This window comes from Geotrypetes seraphini, chromosome 10, assembly GCF_902459505.1.
Source record: "Geotrypetes seraphini chromosome 10, aGeoSer1.1, whole genome shotgun sequence".
In the NCBI taxonomy this organism is placed as follows: Eukaryota; Metazoa; Chordata; class Amphibia; order Gymnophiona; family Dermophiidae; genus Geotrypetes; species Geotrypetes seraphini.
In genome coordinates, this window is record NC_047093.1 from 144,928,574 (window position 1) to 144,951,217 (window position 22,644).

General features: G+C 48.9%; 1 protein-coding gene across 1 annotated transcript in view; it reads right to left on the reverse strand.

Annotated features, from left to right (window-relative positions):
• Positions 1–22,644, reverse strand: part of LOC117367790 (tubby protein-like) — a 40,686-nt gene that overhangs the window by 12,195 nt on the left and 5,847 nt on the right. Inside the window, exons 6-8 of the mRNA XM_033960734.1 lie at positions 12,835–12,918; positions 9,480–9,602; positions 2,613–2,786 (exon numbers count right to left, since the gene is read on the reverse strand). Of these exons, the coding sequence (XP_033816625.1) occupies positions 2,613–2,786; positions 9,480–9,602; positions 12,835–12,918 (381 nt within the window). The remainder of the gene's footprint in view (positions 1–2,612; positions 2,787–9,479; positions 9,603–12,834; positions 12,919–22,644) is intronic.

A 22,644-nucleotide genomic window follows, 5' to 3' on the forward strand; every position in this document is an offset into this window, starting at 1 on the left:
CTTACAGCAGCCGGAGCGTTGTAGTTGCATATGGCTGCCATAAAGGTTGTCTCTGATGCAACTTCCGGTTGTGTCAGAGATGACCTTTACGGCAGCCATACGCAGCTTCAACGCTCTAGCTCAGGGGTGCCCACACTTTTTGGGCTTGCGAGCTACTTTTAAAATGACCAAGTCAAAATAATCTACCAACAATAAAATTAAAAAAAACCACAAAGCACACTGTACGCTGAGAAAATGTTAATTATCATTCCTATTCTGGGTTTTTTTCAAAGAGGTCAAGGCAGATGACTCTATGAACTGTCACCTCAGTAAGAACCATACAAAAATAGACAAATATACCCCCTCCCTTTTTACTAAACCACAATAGCAGCTTTTAGCGCAGGGAGCTGCGCTGAATGCCCAGGGCTGCTCTCGACGCTCATAGGCTCCCTGCGCTAAAAACCGCTATTGCGGTTTAGTAAAAGGGGGCCATAGTGCAAAATATAGACAGCAGATATAAATTCAGACACATTTTGATCACTAAATTGAAAATAAAATCATTTTTCCTACCTTGTCTGGTGATTTCATGAGTCTCTGGTTGCACCTTTCTTCTGTGCATCTAATCTTTCTTCCCTTCTTTCAGCCTGTATGCTTCCTCTCCTCCAGACCTCATTCCCTCCCCCAACTTTTTCTTCCTCTCTCCCTTCCCTTTCTTTCTCCCTGCCTCCCTTTCTTTTTTCTCTCTTCATGCCCCCTTTCTTTTTTTCTGTTTCCCTTCTTTACTTCTGTCTCCCTGCCTGCCCCCTTTCTTTCTTTCTCCCTGACCTCCACCAAGCACACTGCTGCCACCATCGGGGAACAGGCCCTAAAGCCGCCGCCGCCGTGGCTGCCCCAAGCTCTCTCTGCTTCCCTGCGTCAGTCCGACCAGAATTCCTCTCCCCGACATCAAATCTGCTGTCGGAGAGGAAGTTCCGCCCAGCCAGGCAGCGATTGGCTGGCCCGAACTTCCTCTCCAATGGCAGCCTTAGGGGGGGTGCACAGCCGGCCAAGTCCGGAAAATGGTCAATCGCCAAGGCAAAGTGAGTCTATCATTATAGATGAATGTATTAATAACAAACATAATTCATAACCATAAAGAATGAAAATAATTTTAAAGAAATCTATCGGTTAAAAAATATCATACACCAAAAAAAGAGGAAAAATAAAAAGGAATTTCATCAGAGGAAAGAATAAATTGATACATCATGGAAAAAAATAAATTAAATTAAAATCAATAGCAGTTTTATATGAAGCCATATATATTAAATTTCAATTATTTATTTGTGAAGAAGTAGCGATTTATAATAATATTAGTGTGTATTTTTTGGACCAGATCTATAGCAGTGCTATCACTTCTTCATTGTGGAGTATGACGGGCATTTGTCAATGTTTGCATCATACATTCACAGATTTCCTTTGGAGCTTTCTTCTGCAGGAATAGGACCTTCATGGCGGCTCGGAGTTCCACACTTGAAAATTCCACACTTTTCATTGACACGGATCAATCAATGATCTGAAACAATGTCATAACTTAGCATTACGATTCTGCAAACTAGCACTTTGCAAAATAAAACAACCCTCTTTTCAGCTACAGTAGCAAAATAATATTCAGAAATTTAGGAAGTTAGTTGGGCTGAGAACTTTTCAGCACCCCTTCGTAGGATACATAAGTTTCAAGTTTTATTTAAATTTGATTAATCGCTTAATTAAATTATTTCTAAGCGAGTTAGTTTGTAAATAAACATGATATTAAAACAGTAAATAACATAAAATATTGAAAATTTAACAATTTATACATTAAAAAAAAGAGGATAAAACATGTTAATAATATATAAAATTACGAATTATATATTATGAGGTACAAAGAACATAAAATTACAGAAATTTTAACTTAACAATTATATACTAAAATAAGAATTCAATAATATAACGGATCTTGACATTTAAAAAGAGCAAATGATTAATTTTAAATGTTAAAAGCGTCTTTAAATAAAAAGCATTTTAAATTCTTTTTGAAATCGTTTAAGTTATTTATTTCTCTTAAGTGTAAAGGTAAAGAGTTCCAGAGTTGAGGTGCTATTACAGAAAACATATCCTGACGGCGGGTTCCAATGATTTTTAAAGAAGGAATAGTTAGAAGTTTGTGGTTGTTTGAACGTAAAGAACGTGAGGAATTATAGGGGATAAGTAATTTGTTTATGAATTGGGGTTCATTGGTGTCTAAGGTTTTGAAAGTTAACAATAGAATTTTATAGGTAATCCGATGATTAATAGGGAGCCAGTGTGATTTAATTAAGAAAGGAGTCACATGGTCATATTTTTTTCCTTTATAGATGAGCTTAATGGCGGTATTTTGTATGATTTGTAAGCGTTTTTTTCTTTTTGGGTAATGTTTAAGAAAAGAGAGTTACAATAGTCAAGTTTAGAAATGATCAAAGAATGAAGTAGAATGTTTAGCGATTTAGGTTCTAAAAATTTTGAGATTGATCGAATCAATCGAAGTCTATAAAAGCATGATTTAACAATGTTATTTAAATGTTCATGGTAGGAAAATAAATAATAAATAATCAAACAGGCACACCCATTGCCCTCACCTCTCCTGGCTCTCATCTCTTTCTTCCTGAGCCTTCTCCTCACAGGGGGTAACAGCACGGGGCAATCCCCAGCAGTCTCTTCTTCCCCTTTGTCGCTCAGTTGTAGAAGAGGAGGATCTTCCCTGGTCATCTCTTCCACCTCATCAGCCAGGATGGCAGAAACAGAATCACAGTCTGGAAGGGAAAAGATAAGAATTAAAGAGAAAAAAAGGTCTCAAAATAAAATATTACTTACGCTGCTGTGTGAAGACTGAAAGTTTGTCGCTGTTTGGGATCAATACCCTCAGTTTTACTCAAGTGGGTGTTGTATGACGCTGTGCTCACTCTTGTTTTTGATTTATTTTGTTTAATGTTGTGGGTTCAATGTGTGAAATTTAATTATAACCCTGCGGTTTAATGTTTTTCATTACTATGAAGCAAAGGATAAATGGAATGTTTTACACCATAGGAGTTTTTGAGGATTCCCCAGATGAAGATCAGAGGGATCGAAATGATCACAGTGGACAGTTAATGAAGAAAACACATGTGTCGGAAGATTATTAAATAGTCAGCGCTGGAGTCTGAGAAGACCGTTAAGATAAGTGGTGCCAGTTCTTTAATAAGGAGTAATTAGGTTCTTACCTGCTAATTTACTTTCTTTTAGCTTCTCCAGACCAGTAGAGGTTAATCTTTACGAATGGGTATATATCCAATCATGACCAGTAGGTGGAGACTGAAAACAAAACTTTGGGACAGTATATACTATCCTCCCTTCTCTATTTCCCTCAGTCTGCCGAATAGCCAAGCAGAACCAAGAACTGGAAAACATAAAGAAAACAATACTCCGAACAGGAGTAACAAATAACATACCCAAATGCTGTTGGAAAATGCAGAGGAGAAATACCAGAAGGAAAATGTCCCCACAGCTCGCCAGCTAAGCCAGCCGAGCCACAGCCGCTGTTCTTTAATTCTCCCCGGCCCTAGAAAAATACTAGAACCCGCAGCAAAAAACAAAAACTGCTCGCGAAACAGCCCCAACAACAACAACAGACAGGGTGGGGACCTCTACTGGTCTGGAGAAGCTAAAAGAAAGTAAATTAGCAGGTAAGAACCTAATTTCTCCTTCTTTAGCACTCTCCAGACCAGTAGAGGTTAATCTTTACGAATGGGACGTACCAAAGCAGTCCCTCTCACGGGCGGGACTCCCGAAGGGCCAATACCAGAACACGCTCACCGAACACCGCGTCCCGACGCGCCTGAACATCTACCCGATAATGTCTAACAAATGAATGCAAGGAGGACCAAACCGCAGCCTTACAAATATCCACCGGAGGCACGAGCAACGACTCAGCCCAAGAAGCCGCCTGACCCCGAGTGGAATGAGCCTTGAGAAACTCCAGAACCGGCTTCTGACTCAGAAGATAAGTGGAAGCAATCGTCTCCTTGATCCAGCGCGCAATAGTAGCCTTAGAAGCGCCAGCCCCCCGACGAGGACCCGCCAGAAGGACAAAGAGATGATCGGAGATCCGAAATTCCCGGGTCCGCTGCACATAAGAGCGGAGGACCCGACCGACATCCAACTTGCGCAGCTGCCGTTGCTCAGAAGAGCCCTCCCGACTACCCAAGACCGGGAGGACCACCGATTGATTGACATGAAAAGGAGAAACTACTTTCGGCAGAAAAGAAGGAACAGGCCGCAAAACAACCCGCTCCCTCGAAAATTCCAAGAAGGGAGCCCTACAAGAGAAAGCCTGTAGCTCAGAAACACGCCTAGCGGAAGTAATGGCCACCAAAAAGACCGACTTCAGAGTAAGGTCCTTCAAAGAACAGCCATCCAACGGCTCGAAAGGCGGGCGCACCAAAACCGAGAGAACCAGATTGAGATCCCAAGAGGGAATCGAGGGCCGTATGGGAGGCCTGAGCAACTTGGCCGCCCGAAGAAAGCGAATAACATCAGGAATGGCCGACAAACGCTGACCTGTCACCAGCCCCCGAAAAGCCGACAGGGCCGCAATTTGAACCCGGAGAGAAGACCAAGCCAGGCCTCTATCCAGGCCATCCTGCAAGAACTCTAGAATGTTAGGCAGGGAAGCGCGAAAAGAGACCACTCCCCGCGCCCGGCACCATTCCTCAAAAAGACGCCAAACCCGCACATAAGCCCGAGAGGTAGAAAGCCTGCGGGACCCCAAAAGTGTAGAGATCACCTTATCTGAATATCCCTTCTTACTAAGGCGGCCCCTTTCAAGAGCCAAGCCGTAAGACAAAAGGGAGACGGGTCGAACATGGGAATGGGACCCTGCGTCAGAAGATCGCCCACGAGAGGCAGAGGAAGAGGATCCGCCACCAGATGCCTCACCAGATCCGCATACCACGGACGACGAGGCCAATCCGGAGCCACCAAAACCACCAGCCCCGGATGGCGAACAATGCGAAGCAGTACTCTGCCCACTAATGGCCAAGGAGGGAACACATACAACAGCCCCTCCGTTGGCCACGGTTGGACCAGAGCATCCAGACCCTCGGCCAGACCGTCCCTGCGACGACTGAAGAAGCGGGGCACTTTGGCGTTGCCACTTGTGGCCATCAGGTCCATCAGGGGCTGCCCCCAAGCCTGCACTATCAACTGAAACGCCACGGCGCCGAGACACCACTCTCCTGGATCCAAGAAGTGACGACTGAGGAAGTCCGCCTGAACATTTTCTACCCCGGCTATGTGAGAGGCCGAGAGGTCCAGAAGATGTGACTCCGCCCAAACCATGAGCCGAGCCGCCTCCTGCGCCACCTGAGTGCTCTTGGTGCCCCCCTGACGATTGACATAAGCCACCGCCGTGGCATTGTCCGACAGGACTCTGACCGACTTGCCCAACAAAAGGGAGTGGAAGGCCAACAGCGCCAGCCGGACCGCTCTGGTCTCCAACACGTTGATCGACCAGGAGGCCTCCTCCGTGGACCAGGTGCCCTGAGCTGAGTGACCCAAACACTGAGCCCCCCAACCCAGGAGACTCGCATCCGTAAGGAGCACCATCCACTGCGGAAGATCCAGACCCACCCCCTGAACCAGGTGAGGGGTCCGGAGCCACCAACGCAGACTGCAGCGCGCCAAGCCTCGCAGGGGAACCGGAACCTCCATCCCGTGCCTCTGGGGAGACCACCTCCGGAGCAGAGCATACTGAAGAGGACGCATGTGGGCCCGCGCCCACCTCACCACGTCCAGGGACGCCGCCATCGACCCCAAGACCTGGAGGAAATCTCGCGCCCGAGGACACCGGGACGCCAAAAGCAGGCGAATCTGAGATTGCAATTTGCTCACCCGGGCCTCTGGGAGGAAGACCTTCCCCAAGGAGGTGTCGAACAGAACCCCAAGGTACTCCAGACGCTGAGCCGGGACCAACCGGCTCTTGGAAAGGTTGACCACCCAGCCCAGCGACCGGAGAAACTCCACCACCCGAGCCATAACCCGGGAGCTTTCCTGCAACGACTTTGCCCGAATTAACCAGTCGTCCAGGTAGGGGTGTACCAGGATGCCCTCCGACCGCAAGGCTGCCGCGACGACCACCATCACCATGGTGAACGTCCGGGGAGCCGTGGCCAGCCCAAAGGGAAGCGTACAGAACTGATAGTGCCGACCCAAGATCGCAAAGCGAAGGAAACGCTGATGAGAGGCCCGAATGGGAACATGCAAGTAGGCCTCCGTCAGATCGAGAGAAGTGAGAAACTCCCCTGGCTGAACCGCCAGAATGACCGACCGCAGAGTTTCCATACGGAAAGAGGGAATCTTGAGAGCCCTGTTGACCCCTTTCAAATCGAGGATAGGCCGAAAAGTCCCCTCCTTCTTGGGCACCACAAAGTAAATGGAGTACCTGCTGGTGCCCCACTCCGGAGGGGGCACCGGAACCACTGCCTTGAGATCTAGCAAGCGCTGAAGGGTCTGACGAAAAGCCTGCATCTTCCAATGAGTCTGACATGGAGAGGCGAGGAAAAGGTCCGGCAGAGAGCGATCGAACTCCAGGGCATAACCGTCCCGCACCACCTCCAGGACCCACTGATCGGACGTGATCTCGGCCCATTTGGGGAAAAAGTCGCGCAGCCGGGCCCCCACCGGAACCAAAGGGGGCACCGGCAAGGCGTCATTGTGCAGGACGGGAAGCGGGGGAACCGGCGGAGGGATTCCCTGCCCCCCGACGGGCCCCCCGAAAGGGTTGCATGCGCTGGAAGAACCGACCCCGGGAAAACCCCGGAGACTGGAAAGAAGCAGCCCCACGCCCAGGACGATACTTGCGAAATTCCCGCAAATGCCCCCGGGCCGCACCACCCCTAGACGCAGGGCGGGCACGGTCCTCCGGCAGACGGGGCACTTTCGAGTCCGACAGAGTCTGAATCAACTTATCCAATTCCTCCCCAAATAAAAACGACCCCCGAAAGGGAAATTTAGTAAGCTTAGCTTTGGACGCAGCATCCGCCGCCCAAGCGTGCAGCCACAAAACACGCCTCGCGGCCACGCCAAAAGCCATACACTTAGCCGAGATCCGCACCAAGTCATATAGAGCATCTGAGAGGAATGAAGCAGCCATCTCAATCTTCGCTACCTCCTAATCCACCAGAGACCAGTCATCAGACTCCCGATCCAGGACACGCTCCGCCCACCGAAACACGGCGCGAGCGACCAGTCCCCCACAAATAGCCGCCTGAACCCCAAAGGCAGAGACCTGAAAATTTTGCTTAAGGATGTTCTCCAACTTGCGCTCCTCGGAGTCCCGCAAGGCAGAACCGCCCTCAACAGGCACGGTATGCCGCTTGGAAATTGCCGAGACCACCTCATCAACGACTGGCGATGCTAACGTAGCCCGATCCCCTTCTGGAATGGGATACAGGCGAGCCATGCTGCGCGCCAGACGAAACGGCGTCTCCGGCGTTTTCCACTGTTCAAGAATAATATCCCGAATATCCTGATGCATAGGAAAAGAGCGGGAAACGGAACGGATCCCCCGTAACAGAGAGTCTCCGGCGGCGCGTCCTCAAAACGCAAAACCGAAGAAACCTGTTGAATAAGGTCAGGCAGCTCATCTCTCTGAAAAAGGCGCACCACGGACGCCTCTTCACCGGAGAACGGGAAAACCGACAACCCGCCGCCAGCTTCCGTCCCCTCCAGAGGGTCCTGGAATTCCTCAGAAGGGTCCAGGTCCTCCTCCAGACCGACACGTTCCTCCGACCACAAATCCTCGTCCCACGACACCCGCGGACGCTTGGACAAGGGAGGCGGCGGAGGGGACGCCACACCAGACGAGAGAGGCAAAGCCGCAGGGAGCGCGGAGGAAACCCCACCCCCCGAAACCCCCTGGGCGCATCCGGGACCCCCAGCCGCCTGAAAATAGGCTCTGCATAAGGAAAAAAAGAAATCAGGAGAAAAACCCCCCGAGGGTCCCAAGGGACTCCCTGCCACAGCAAGGGACCCAGCAGAAACCTGCCCCTGCATGGACAAAACAGGGGGAAGGTCACCTGAGGTGGAAGACAAAATGGAGGGGCCAGACAGAGAAGATGGCGACTTTCCCGCCAAAAAAGCTCCCTCCATAGCCTGTAGCGGCTGAGAAACCTGAACAGTCTCAGCCGCTAAAGCAGGCAAGCCGGCATCAGCTGTCAAAAAATCAGCTGAGAGGGAATCCTCAAAAACCCGACCGTCGGCGGCTCGGGGAATCCCTCCGTGGGCGGATGGAGAAGACCGGGCTTCCCCACTGCTCCCTGCCGATTCGCGAGGCACCATCGGCGGGGAGATCTGGGCGCCTGCAGCCGCTGCCGACGGAGCTCCTCCACCGCACCGGCCTGAACACCGCTTGCACAGGCCGGCCGCGAGTGCCTCGCGTCTGGAGCACAATGAGCACTTTTTCCCTTTAGAAGTGCTCATTGCTCCATACGCGACCTAGCTATAAAAAAGTGCCGGTTAGTTGAAAAAATACAGTAAAATACAGTTTTCTTAAAGGGAAACAACCCTCCAGACCAGCACTACCTCAGGATTTTTTTTTTTTTTTTACAGAACAGACTCCAAAGGCTCTCGAAGCAATATGCCTTGCTTGATTTAGGGGGCAAGGCTTACTGCTGAGGCTCCTCTAAAAAAATGTGGGGAGGTGGAGGAAGTGGGGGGAGGGACTCCGCTCGAGACCCGCCGGGTTTGACATCCCCGAGGTCGGACGAACCCCCAAACAGGGTCCGCCCAAGCTCCGTCCGGCCAAAAACAGGGACTATAAACCCCCTAAACAAATTCCAACAGCCCTACCAAGGGAGATGGGTACAGATCACATCAACACCTGCTGGAGACTGAAAGAAGACTGAGGGAAATAGAGAAGGGAGGATAGTATATACTGTCCCAAAGTTTTGTTTTCAGTCTCCACCTGCTGGTCATGATTGGATATATACCCATTCGTAAAGATTAACCTCTACTGGTCTGGAGAGTGCTAAAGAATTAAATTTTTATGTTTCAGTAGAGCACTTTGGGTGTCCAGTATTTGCACATTGACTTCACCTATAGGTGGTTGGAAGATTTGGACAGATGATTAGAGCCTGTTTGTCACGGTAGGGATCTGGAATGGCTTGAGTCATAAGAGATTCTATGATCTGATCCTTGTGTCACTATGATGTCCTTTTCCTCCTTTATTATTATTATATTTAAGTGGGCAATATTTTTGCAGTTATATTTAATATTATATTTGATGTTACTTGGTTGATTATTACCCACCCACCCTTTTTTCTTGTTAGGGAAAAGATAAGAGTCAGTTTTGCTGAGAGAAGTACCCCTTGGAGAAGTTACACATCTTCTCCATACACCTCCCTGCACGCCATTTCTAAAAAGCTGGCTGGCCCTGATCCAAGCCATGATTATGGCCTCCCCATGCTCACCTTGCCACTTCTGCTGCTCTGCATCTTTCTTGCAGGTCCCTGTGCTAAGTGCATTCCTGTGCACCTTGCGGGATCTTGGTGTTGCCTTGGTCTTGTCATCTTTGACGTTTGAACCTCCGGGAGCTGGAGTAAACACAGGATGGAAAGGAAGGTGGGGAGGAGGGAAAGAAAGGAGAAGTTGGTAAGAGAGGAGGAACTGCACAGAATTCACAGCATGTTAAGGGCTTGTATTACCCCATCAGGAGGGACAGGGCTAGGAAAAAAAGCCCAGCAAGGCAGGCACCCCACCCTGAATATTCCTGTCAAGATGCTGCAGCAGGTAAAAGACCCTAGGCTCAGGTCAGGATATTTCCAATGACCAAATTGAGGTCCTTATTAGTGTTGTATCAGTGCATGATGGTACGCTCCTTGTATTAATTGCAGCTCACAGTATACTAACCTGCACATAGGGCACACTGATTTCTGAGAACCGGGGAAGGGGGAGCAGTTCTGATCCCCGGGGCACTCTTTGCAAGATGGACACATGGAGGGCATAATCAAAACATACATCTTCAGTCTGATTTGGGCATATGGCACTAGACACCCAAAGCGAGCAGTGGAAAAATGCCCATTTTGAAAAATACATCTAAAAATATTTTTTTTTGAAAATCGTCTATCTGGACGTCCAGGCCATTAGGTCACCAAGACTGCCAGGACGTCTATCTTTATACATTTTTTGGACATGGGAAGGGCCAGCATTGTGATTGACTGGCTACCCAGACGTGGCAACAGAGTAGTGGGGCACCTTAGAGGGCACTGCAGTAGTGTGAACTTCACAAAAAGGGTGCCAGATAAACATCTAACGAGAACTTCCTTATAGGTTATGGTAAGTCCTCAAAACCCACTAAACCCACCTGTCTGCAACCCCAATAGCCCTTATGGCTGCAGGTGGCATCTATATGGCAGCAGAGGTTTGTTTATTTGTGTGTGTGGGGGAGGGAGTTGGTAGCCTCACATTTTACACCATGAATGTAGTGGTTAGAGCCAGGGCAGGATTAATTCGTCGAGGGCCCCTAGGCACACAAGTACACTGGGCCCCCTGCCCCGCCCCACCCCACCATGCGCCCAGGCGGAAACAGGAAGCTGCGTCAGAGGGAAGCTTTGGGCAAGCAGCACCGCTTGCACAATTACAGTACCCATTGCCTTTCTTACCCGCATTGCTTGCTTGTCTTACTTTCAGTCGATGGGGGGGGCCGCGTTGCCGATCGGGGGGGGGGCTACGGTGCCGATCGATGCTGGAGGGGCCCATCGCCGTTTGGAAAAAACAATGTTGATGCCCTCCTTCATCGGGACCCCTGAACATTTCGGGCCCTAGGCACGTGCCTACTTGGCTTATTCGTTAATCCTGCCCTGGCTTATGTGCCTGGGTCTTCCTCTCTATGGTTCACTTGCCCACATGCCAGACTACTTAAGACACCTATATGCAGCTCTACTAGACTTTTCTATACCAGGTGCTGATGTTCTGGAGACAGGTATGTAATTTTTTATTCTGATCTTTGTGGGGGGGGGGGGGTGAGGGTTTCAGTGAACACTGGGGGAGTGTGTGGGGGTCTTTACCTGGTCTCCGCAGTGGTTATCTGGTCACTTTGGATTCCTTTTTGGCACTTACACCTGTTTTTATATCATCTAACTCACAGCGTATAAGTTTCGTCCATGATATCTAGTAAAATATTCAATTATCCCTACAGGACGTCTAAGTTGGCCCACATCCTGCCCTGACCACTCCTCTAGATATGCCCCTTTCAGCTCTGGGTGCACAGCGGCATTCAGAAGCATAAGAAGTCCCGCTACACGTCCAGAAAGTCGGTTTGGTTTTTGGCACTTGGACGTCCTGTCTATTAGGACGTCAAGGTACTCACTTAGGCAGATTTTTTAGATGCTTTAAAGTTTTGATTATGAGCCCCATAGTTTTTGCAAAGGCATTTCAGATAGCATGCTAGTGGGTATGCCTGTGCTCATATGAGAACTAAGCTTACACTTGCAGATATCTGAAATTCTCCTCCCCCCCTCCCCACCCTAAGCCTTCTGTCCCGCGTTCTTCTGACTTATTTTTTAACTGGAAGTAACAGCAGGGAGCTTGCTAATGAAGTAAGTTTACAGGTAAAGTTGTGAGTCTGACAGTTTAAACTCTCCACATGAATATAGTGGTATGCGGCTTCTGTTTCACATTACATTTAAACCAGCCATATTTGTGAAGACAAAAAAAAAAGATGGCCCTGATCCCTCGTGCAGTCAGAGCCTTATCGAGCTATAATTGTGCCCTGTGCAACTTGCCCTTCATCGTGCCCCCCCCATCCTTTCTTGCGTTGTTCCCACCTTCTCCCCCATGATATATTAGACTTTCAGTTGTGAGTTTTGTACTTTATTCAAAATTAAAAATACAATTTTTTTTACCATTATTGTCTAGTTGTCTAATTTTTCTAATCAATTTCTGCTTTCCTCTTGTCTTCTCATTTCTCATGCCAGGTTTTTGTATCAATCTGGCTTTTTTTTTTCTCACCTCTTACCAGAGCATGGTGGGGTGTAAACTTAGGTGCCGTGAAAAAAATGACTGGCACAGAACATAAGTAATGCCTCTGTTGGGTCAGACTAGAGTCCATCATGCCCAGCAGTCCACTCACGCGGCGGCCCATCAGGTCCAGGACCTGTATAGTAATCCTCTATCTATCCTCTTCTATCCCCTTTTCCTTCAGGAAATCATCCAATCCCTTCTTGAACCCCAAAACCGTACTCTGTCCTATCACGCCCTCTGGAAGCGCATTCCAGGTGTCCACCACTCTCTGGGTGAAGAAGAACTTCCTAGCATTGATTCTGAATCTGTCCCCTTTTAATTTAAAAAAATTAGATTGCTCTAAGTCTGATAGATGTTGGCATTGTCATCTTGAAGCAGGGACTTTAGATCATTTATTGTTCTATTGTCCATTTATTATGGATTTTTGGAAATCAATTTGGGGCCAAATTAATAGTTTATTAGGGGGAGCTTCGTTGGTTGACATCGGGGGTGGGCAGAGCTAACTCTTGCCGATTCCCCCTGTAGTCTCCTGCCTCTGCTTCCCTTTTTCTCTTGTTTCTCTCTTTTTTTTCTGCTTCCCTCTCCTACTTTCCCCTTGCTTCTGCTTACCTGCCCAAGCTCTCACTGACTCCGCTCGTTGGCCCCTCCCCTTTTAAAGTTTGGGAACCACTGGTCAATATAAAGACCTGCTCTCCTCGGGCTAGGGTGGCTCAGCAGGGGTCTCCCTGTTCCTATATGCATCTTTGGAAATAAAAGTTAAATCTTTTGATGGATAGCCCCCACACAGGCACTCTCTGCACTCACCAGAATTTGGCTTCTCCTTTATCTCTATCCTGGTTTCAACCAGCTCCTCTAGGGTGGTCTCCTCCAGGTCCAAGTCTGATATTTCTGAGCAAGAGGAGAGAGAAGGGCAGGTGAAGAAAAGAAAAAAGAGGGGAGAAAAAGGTAAGATATTGTAACTCTGCATTAACATCCATAAGATTCCACCGTGTTAAATTAAATCATATTATGTATATTGCTTCTTTCAATCCTCCTCCTTTGAATGCAAACAACAGCCAATCAGGCACCAGCAATACTGAAGGCATCTTTCTGATTGGTTACTGCTGTCTGATGTGGTCCAGAGCAGAGCTTGGTTGGAGGGAGACATATGCCCTGGGAAGACAGTACAACGTTTAAACAGATATATTACATTACATTACATTAATGATTTCTATTCCGCCATTACCTTGTGGTTCAAGGCAGATTACAAAAGAAGTTATCTGGCCATTTCCAGAGGAATTGAAGGGTAGAGCGAGTTACTTCAGAGAATTGGGACGAGTCTTGCGGTGTTAGTTTGTCTTCAAGGATTTCTTGAATAGCATGGTTTTTATTTCTTTTCTGAACAATTTGTAGTCTGGAGTCGTTATTAGTAAATTGGAGAGTTGGTAGTCTAGTTTTGCTGCTTGTGTGGCTAGAAAGCCATCTTTTTTCGTTTGACGTCTCTGATTGGGGGATGCGTGAATGGTTTGTGGGTTCTCCTATGTCTGGTTGAGGTAGTTTGGATTAGTGTGAGTCGAGGTATGCCGCTGTGACGTGGTCGTGTTTCCTCAGTCAATAGATAAGTCTTAGCGCTGTGTTTTGAACTGTTTGTAGTTGTTTTATCATGGTTGTGGGGCAGGGGAGATAGAGTATTTTGCAGTAGTCTAGAAGACCTAGGACTAGAAGTTTTAGAGTAGGTTATATGGTGTATGTGATTGAGTTTATTACTAGATTTGTTATGGTTGGGGTTTTATTATTTTTGAGGAGAATGAATTTTGTCTTGTCTGGGTTCAGTTTCAGTTTGTGATTTTTCATCCATGTTACTACTGTTTCAAGTGTCCTGTGTAGTGTGTCTGTCATGGAGGACTTTGGTTGGTCAAAAGGAAGGAGAATGGTGATGTCATCTGCATAGATATAAGAGGTTAAGCCCAATTTGTCCAGGCAGGTGCCGAAGGATGCAATGTAGAAATTGAAGAGAGTTGGGGATAGTGGAGATCCTTGGAGTACGCCACAGGGGTTGAACCATGGTTCTGATTTTTCTTTGTTCAATTTTACTCTGTAAGTTCTGGATTGTAGGAATCCTTGAAACCATGTATGTATCTTGTCTGTGATTCCTATTGTATCTAGTATTTGTAGTAGAATGTTATCCCAGGACAAGCAGGCAGCATATTCTTAACGCATGGGTGACGTCACCGACGGAGCCCTCGGTACGGACCTTTTTAACTAGAAGTTTCTAGTTGGCCGCACCGCGCGTGCGCGAGTGCCTTCCCGCCCGACGGAGGAGTGCGTGGTCCCCAGTTTCTTCGTTTCCGCGGAGCGAAGAAGACGCGTGTGTTTTTCAACGGCCGTTGAACTCACTTTTTTGCCTTCCCGCTCGCGAATTTTTTCTTATTTTATTTGTATTCACCTTCGGGTTTCTTTTCTTTTAGTTGCAAAAAAAAAAAAAAAAAACTTTGATTTTTTTCTATCTTTTTTCGTTTTGCCCCGGCGGGGCCTGTTGCCATTATCCAGGCCTCGGGATTCGATTTTGCGGAGGCTGTTTTCCCCTTCATGCCCCCGCAGGTCGGTTTCAAGAAGTGCCAGCGGTGTGCACGCCCGATCTCCCTCACTGACCCACACAATTGGTGTTTACAGTGTTTGGGGCCAGAGCATCGGGCGGACTCCTGCACCCGCTGTGCCACTCTTAAAAAGCGGACGCTTAAAAACCGAAAAATACAACAAGATCTGTTGTTCGGCACCGGGTCGACCATGGAATCCTCGACTTCGACAGCGGTACCACAGAAATCGGCACCGTCGGCTTCGACGACGCCCGACCCCACATCGGCGCCGCTGGCGCAAGGTAAGCCGGCTAAGAAGCCTACCCCTTCCCTTGAGCGCCCACCGGCCACAATGGCGACACCGACCCTGCCGGCCTCGAGCCGAGCCCGAAAGCGCTCCGTCCCGATTTCGGTGAGTGCCTCATCATCGGCCTCCTCATCGCCGGGACGTAGAGCGGCACCTAAGGAACCGAAGAAAAAGAAAGCGGTTCCGGTGCCTCCCCTGGATGACCGAATTGCGGCCATCCTCCAGGGTCAACTGCAAGACCAGCTGAAACGTCAGCTCGAGCAACTGTTGCCTACTATCCTGGCACCGCTCCTTCCGGTACCAGACCGGCCCGAGCCCCGTACCGAGCCACCGGTGTCCACCCCATCGGTACCTATTAATACCTCCATGCCGATTCTCTCGGCCCAACTTACCACTGCGGATCCTCCTCGGGACCGAGCGGAGCACCATTCTTCCCGGGACCGGGACCGACGCCGGTCCTCTTCCCCCGGTACCGTTTCGGTACGCTCTGGGAAATCTTTGTCCAAGACTCACCATACCGACCCTTCCACCCCGGTGTCGCGTCATGCACACCCGGAGGTCCGGGACCCAGACTTGTGGGAAGAGTCTCCCCCCGGTACCGAGGAAGATCTCTCCTCCTCTGATGAGGATCCCTCAGCTCCTGATGCCACCTCCAGGCCTGAGCAATCCTCCTTCTCAAAGTTTCTCAGGGAGATGTCTGCCGCCCTATCCCTCCCTCTGGAATCAGACTCCAAGAAATCCCAAGCCTTTCTAGAGGCTCTGGATTTTGAGCAACCTCCCAAGGAGTTTCTTAAACTACCCGTGCATGACATCCTACGGGAGACTTTCTATAAAAATTGGGAAAACCCCCTTACAGTACCTGGGGCCCCACGCAAGTTAGATAACCTTTATAGGGTTATCCCTATTCCAGGATTCGATAAGTCACAACTTCCCCATGAGTCCCTCCTGGTTGAATCCACCTTAAAGAAGACTCAGGGCTCCAGTGTCTATGCCTCCACCCCTCCTGGCAGAGAGGGTAAAACCATGGACAAGTTTGGCAAGAGGCTCTATCAGAATGCCATGTTGGCCAACAGGGCGAACAACTATTCCTTCCATTTTTCATTCTACATGAAACACTTGGTCCAGCAGTTGTCAGCCCTCCAGAAGTATCTCCCAGAGAGGAAGATCCCACTTTTTCAGCAACAAATCTCTGGTCTCCTCCAATTGAGAAAGTTCCTGGTCCGCTCGATATATGATTCCTTCGAGCTTACCTCCCGTGCCTCTGCCATGGCTGTAGCCATGCGCCGCCTGGCCTGGCTGAGAGTCTCAGACTTGGACATTAATCACCAAGATCGTCTAGCCAACGCCCCTTGTCTTGGGGATGAACTGTTTGGAGAGTCCCTGGATTCCACCACCCAAAAACTCTCCGCGCATGAAACTAGGTGGGACACCCTGATTAAACCAAAAAAGAAGGCTCCGCCTACACGTCCTTACAGGCCTCAAACCTCATACCAGCGCAGATTCTCAGCCAGACCACTCAACCCGCCTTCCCAACAGTCTCGGCGGCCACGGCAGCAACATCACCAGGCGCAGGCACGTTCTCAATCCACTCAACCTAACAAGCCTCTGCCTTCTGCTAAGCCGTCTCAGCCCTTTTGACTCTTCTCTCCAGGGCATAGCCAGTCTTCCACCTTCGCTACCTCTTCCACAACCAATCGGAGGTCGTCTCACCATTTTCTCCAGCCGTTGGGAGGTCATCACATCGGACCAGTGGGTCCTCAACATCATCCACCACGGCTACTCTCTCAACTTCCAGACTCTTCCACCGGACAACCCTCCCGTAGAGTCTGCTTCTCATTCATCTCAAATCCCCCTCCTCCTGAGGGAGGTTCAATCCCTCCTTCTTCTCAATGCCATCGAAGAGGTCCCTCCAGAACAAAGGGGTCAGGGATTCTACTCCCGCTACTTCCTGGTACCCAAAAAGACAGGAGACCTCCGTCCCATTCTCGATCTCAGGAACCTCAACAAACACCTCGTCAAAGAGAAGTTCAGAATGCTTTCCCTTGCCACGCTCTATCCTCTTCTCTCTCAACACGACTGGCTATGTTCCCTGGACCTCAAGGAGGCCTACACTCACATCTCCATCAATCAGACTTCTCGCCGCTACCTGCGTTTCCAGGTACACCACCATCACTATCAGTACAAGGTGCTTCCCTTTGGCCTCGCCTCATCTCCCAGGGTATTCACCAAGTGCCTGATAGTGGTAGCGGCCTTCCTCAGGTCCCACAACCTCCAAGTGTTCCCCTACTTGGACGATTGGTTGGTGAAAGCACCGTCGCCTCAGCTTGTGCTACAGGCCACTCATCACACCATCTCTCTCCTCCATCTCTTGGGGTTCGAGATCAACTACCCCAAGTCGCATCTGCTTCCCACCCAGCGACTTCAATTCATCGGAGCTGTTCTGGACACCACTCTAATGAGGGCTTTTCTTCCCTCCGATCGTCAGTGGACCCTGCTCCATCTCTGTCGTCAGGTCCTCATGCATCCCACCATTCCTGCCCGACAAATGATGGTCCTCCTGGGCCACATGGCATCGACAGTTCATGTCCTTCCTCTGGCACGCCTCCATCTCCGGACACCTCAATGGACTCTCGCCAACCAATGGTCACAAACGACGGATCTTCTTTCTCATCCCATCTCTGTGACATCATCTCTTCAGCAATCTCTCCAATGGTGGTTGAACTCCTCAAATCTTTCCAGGGGTCTACTCTTTCATCTGCCCCCTCACTCTATGACCATCACCACAGATGCCTCCCCCTATGCGTGGGGAGCCCATCTAGGGGATCTACGCACCCAGGGTCTTTGGACCCCACAAGAACGTCAGCATCACATCAATTTCCTGGAACTCAGAGCCATGTTCTACGCTCTCAAAGCGTTCCAGCATCTTCTCTACCCCCAGGTTCTTCTCCTGTGCACAGACAATCAAGTCGCCATGTACTACATAAACAAACAAGGCGGCACCGGATCTCGCCTCCTTTGCCTCGAGGCCCTACGCATCTGGACCTGGGCCACGGCCCGCAATCTTTTCCTCAAGGCGGTCTATATCCAGGGCGAACAGAACTCCCTGGCCGACAATCTCAGCCGCATACTTCAGCCTCACGAGTGGACACTGGATCCTCCAACACTCCACTCCATCTTTGCTCGATGGGGCACTCCGCAGGTGGACCTCTTTGCAGCACCTCACAATCATCAGCTGCCCCAATTCTGTTCAAGACTCTTCTCTCCTCATCGTCTGGCACCAGATGCATTCCTGCTCGATTGGAAGGATCGGTTCCTGTATGCCTTCCCTCCACTTCCTCTGATGTTGCGGACCTTGTTCAAGCTCCGCAGGGACAGGGCCACCATGATTCTCATCGCCCCTCGATGGCCACGACAACACTGGTTCTCCCTCCTGCTCCAACTCAGCTCCAGGGAGCCCATTCCTCTTCCTGTGTTTCCTACTCTACTTACACAGCAGCATCAATCTCTACTACATCCCAATCTGTCTTCGCTCCACCTGACAGCTTGGTTTCTCTCGGGCTGACCTCTCCAGAGAATCTATCTCAGCCTGTCCGTCTCATTTTGGACGCCTCCAGGAAACCGGCCACCCTCCAATGTTACCATCAGAAGTGGACCAGGTTCTCCTCCTGGTGTCTGCGGCATCATCAGGATCCCACCTCTTTGGCGGTGGAATCTGTACTGGACTATTTGCTCTCTCTGTCCAATGCTGGTCTCAAATCTACCTCCATCAGAGTCCACCTCAGTGCCATCACTGCATTTCACGAGCCTATCCTCGGAAAACCCCTCACGGCTCATCCTCTGGTTTCCCGGTTCATGAGAGGTCTCTTCAATGTCAAACCACCTCTAAAGCCTCCTCCTGTCGTCTGGGACCTAAATGTGGTTTTATCAGCTCTCATGAAACCTCCTTTTGAGCCTCTTGCCTCAACTTCGCTCAAATTCCTTTCCTGGAAGGTGCTTTTCCTGATTGCCATCACCTCTGCCAGGAGGGTTAGTGAGCTGCATGCACTGGTCGCTGATCCACCTTTCACTGTTTTTCACCATGACAAGGTGGTCCTGCGCACCCATCCTAAATTTCTTCCTAAGGTGGTCTCAGCTTTTCACCTCAACCAGTCCATTGTGTTGCCTGTCTTTTTCCCTAAGCCCCATTCCCATCCTGGGGAACAGGCGCTGCACACGCTGGATTGTAAGCGTGCCCTAGCCTACTATCTTGACCGTACCAGGGCTCACCGATCCTCTCCTCAGCTTTTTTTGTCATTCGACCCTAACCGTATGGGTCATCCTGTCTCCAAACGAACGCTTTCCAATTGGCTTGCTGCCTGTATTACGTTCTGCTATGCTCGGGCCGGTCTGTCACTGGAAGGTGCTGTCACGGCACACAGAGTCCGAGCTATGGCTGCTTCTGTGGCTTTCCTCCGCTCCACGCCCATCGAGGAAATCTGCAAGGCGGCCACTTGGTCCTCAGTTCACACGTTCACTACTCACTACTGTCTGGATGCCTTCTCCAGACGGGATGGACACTTCGGCCAATCTGTGTTACAAAATTTATTTTCCTAATGGCCAACCATCCCTCCTCCCTCTTTGTTAGCTTGGAGGTCACCCATGCGTTAAGAATATGCTGCCTGCTTGTCCTGGGATAAAGCACAGTTACTTACCGTAACAGGTGTTATCCAGGGACAGCAGGCAGATATTCTTACGTCCCACCCACCTCCCCGGGTTGGCTTCTTAGCTGGCTTATCCTAACTGGGGACCACGCACTCCTCCGTCGGGCGGGAAGGCACTCGCGCACGCGCGGTGCGGCCAACTAGAAACTTCTAGTTAAAAAGGTCCGTACCGAGGGCTCCGTCGGTGACGTCACCCATGCGTTAAGAATATCTGCCTGCTGTCCCTGGATAACACCTGTTACGGTAAGTAACTGTGCTTTATGGTCCACCAGGTCAAATGCTGCAGTGAGATCCAGTTGTATAATCAGCATTTTTCTACCTGTGCTGAGGTGTTGTCTAGCTGTGTCCAGGAGGGAACCTAGTAGTGTCTCTGTGCTGTAGTTGGTTCTGAAACCAGATTGTGTATGGTGGAGTATGTTGGGTCTTCAAGGTAGTTGGTGAGGAGTTTGGCTACCAGGCCTTCCATTAGTTTGACATAAAGTGGTATTAAGGCTATGGGTATGTAGTTGGATGGTTGATCCATTGCTCCTTTAGGGTCTTTTAGGATTGGGGTGATGACAATTTCGATGAGGTCTTACGGGAAAAGGCCATCTGCGAGAATGGTTTGCATACATTGTAAGAGGAGAGCGCGGAATTTGGTACTGGAGGATTTTAATAGGTATGGAGGGCAGTGGTTGAGGTCGCAGGCTGCGTGGCTGTATTTTTTGTAGAGTTTGTTAAGGTCAGACCATTGTATAGTGGGGAAGTGGGACCAAGTTCTGTCTTCCGCAGCTGATTCTTTTTCTGTGGAGGGCATTGTGATCTCTTCTAGGTGGGTTGGGGTTCCGGTGAGGGTAGTCCTGGCAGTTGTGATTTTGTTTTTAAAGTATTCAGCTAAAAGGGTGGCTGAGGGGGCAGGGATGTCATTATTGGCCAGATAGGGTTTGGTGTCTGTGAGTTCTTTTAGTATTTGGAATAGTTTTTTTGTGTCTTGGGTTTCTTTGCCTATTAGGTTGGTGTAGTGTGTCTTTCTTTTTTCTTTTAGTTTTAGCTTGTATTGTTGGTTTAGTTTTCTCCATGCTGTTTTCGTAGGTTCTTGGTTATTCTTTCTCCATTTTCTTTCTAGTTGTCTGCATTGTCTTTTGAGTAGGAGTAGTTCGTTATCGAACCATTTGTCTGATCGTCTGCTAATTCTGGGATTTGAATGTGGTCCTGTCCAGGCTTGTGTACCTCCCATTTGACCCTTTGGGTCCCTGCACATTGAAGGACCTTACTCTTAAGGTGGTCTTCTTGGTGGCTATTGCTTCTGCTAGACGTTCAAGACAAAGTTAGACAAGTTCCTTCTGAACAAGAACGTGCGCTGGTATGGCTAGTCTCAGTTAGGGCGCTGGTCTTTGACCAGAGGACCGCCGCGTGAGCGGACTGCTGGGTATGATGGTCCACTGGTCTGACCCAGCAGCGGCAATTCTTATGTTTCGGAGCTGAAGGCTCTCTCTTGTCGGTCTCTCTTCCTCGAGTTTTCTAGGGAGTGGGTAGTGTTACGGCCTGTTCCTTCCTTTCTGCCAAAGGTAGTTTCTCCTTTTCATGTCAATCAGTCAGTGATCCTCCCGGTCCTGGGCAGGTTCTTCTGAGCAGAAACAGTAGCGCAAATTGGATGTTGATCGAGTCCTTTGCGCTTACTTGTGGAGGACCCAGAAGATCAGGAAATCATATCATATTTTTTCTCCTTATATTGGGTCCTCGTAGGGGGGATGGCGCTTCCAAGGCTATGATTGCTTTCTGGATCAAGGAGACTATTGCTTCCATTTATCATCTTTAGAAGAAAGACTTCTGGAATTTCTCAAGGCTCATTCTACTCGCGGGCCAGCAGCTTCTTGGGCTGAGTCTTCGCTGATGCCTCCTCTGAATATTTGTAAGACGGCTCTTCTCTATATTCTTTTGTCAGACACTACCATGTGGACGTTCAGGCGCATCGGGACGTGGTGTTCTGTGTGCGTGTTCTGGTGTCGGCCCTTCGAGGGTCCCACCCATGATGGGGACTGCTTTGGTACGTCACACTTATAAGATTAACCCTATGCTGGTCTGGAGAGTTGCTAAAGAAGGAGAAATTAGGTTCTTACCTGCTAATTTACTTTCTTTTAGCCTCTCCAGACCAGCATAGGACCCCTTTTTATTGCCATGTTCTTACTTGCAGTTTTTCATTTTTTGACCAGTTTCTAGTATTTTTCTAGGGCCAGGGAGATTAAGAACAGAGGCTGTGGCTTGGCTGGCGAGCTGTGGGGACCTTTGCTATTTGCATTTGTTCCTTTGCATTTTCCAACAGCATTTCTGTCTTTATTTGTTGATACTCCTGTTCGGAGTCTTGTTTGTTTTTCTGTATATACAAATAGTTCTTAGTTCTGCCTGGCTATTCAGCAGACTGAGGTACTTAGGGAGGGGCCACATGATATATACAGTTCCAAAGTTTTGTCTCAGTCTTCACCTGCTGGTCTTGATGAGATAGATACCCGCTTGTAAGATTAACCCTATGCTGGTCTGGAGAGGCTAAAAGAAAGTAAATTAGCAGGTAAGAAAGAACCTAATTTCTCCTTTGTCTAGAAAGGCTGGGGAGTGGGTGTGTTTTATCTTGAAGGCAAGTAGGAGAATTTTATATGTTGTACGGTGTGATATGGGCAGCCAGTGTGCTTCACGGCGTAGATCATATTTCTTTGCCTTATGAGTTTAATGACAGTATTTTGTAAGAGTTGTAATCTGTGGATTTCTTTTTCTGCTATGCCGTGATATGGTAAGCATTTTTCAGTGTCATGTGGGCGGTCACATGCCAACTCAGGTAGTAGGAAATGCTATTAATTACTTCAGCGAGCAACTGTTGAATATTGTCTGTTGAATATTGTTCTATCACATGGGCCCCAACTATTTAAGTTTAATATTTATAAGAATAAAAAATAAGTTAAATATTAAATACAGAAAAAAAGCAGAATGCGAGCAAATGAATAACAAAATTACACCTTGGTTTGTCCTTGGTTTATCACAATAACCCAACTCTCCAAGCCCAAACATTCCACTCTAAAGC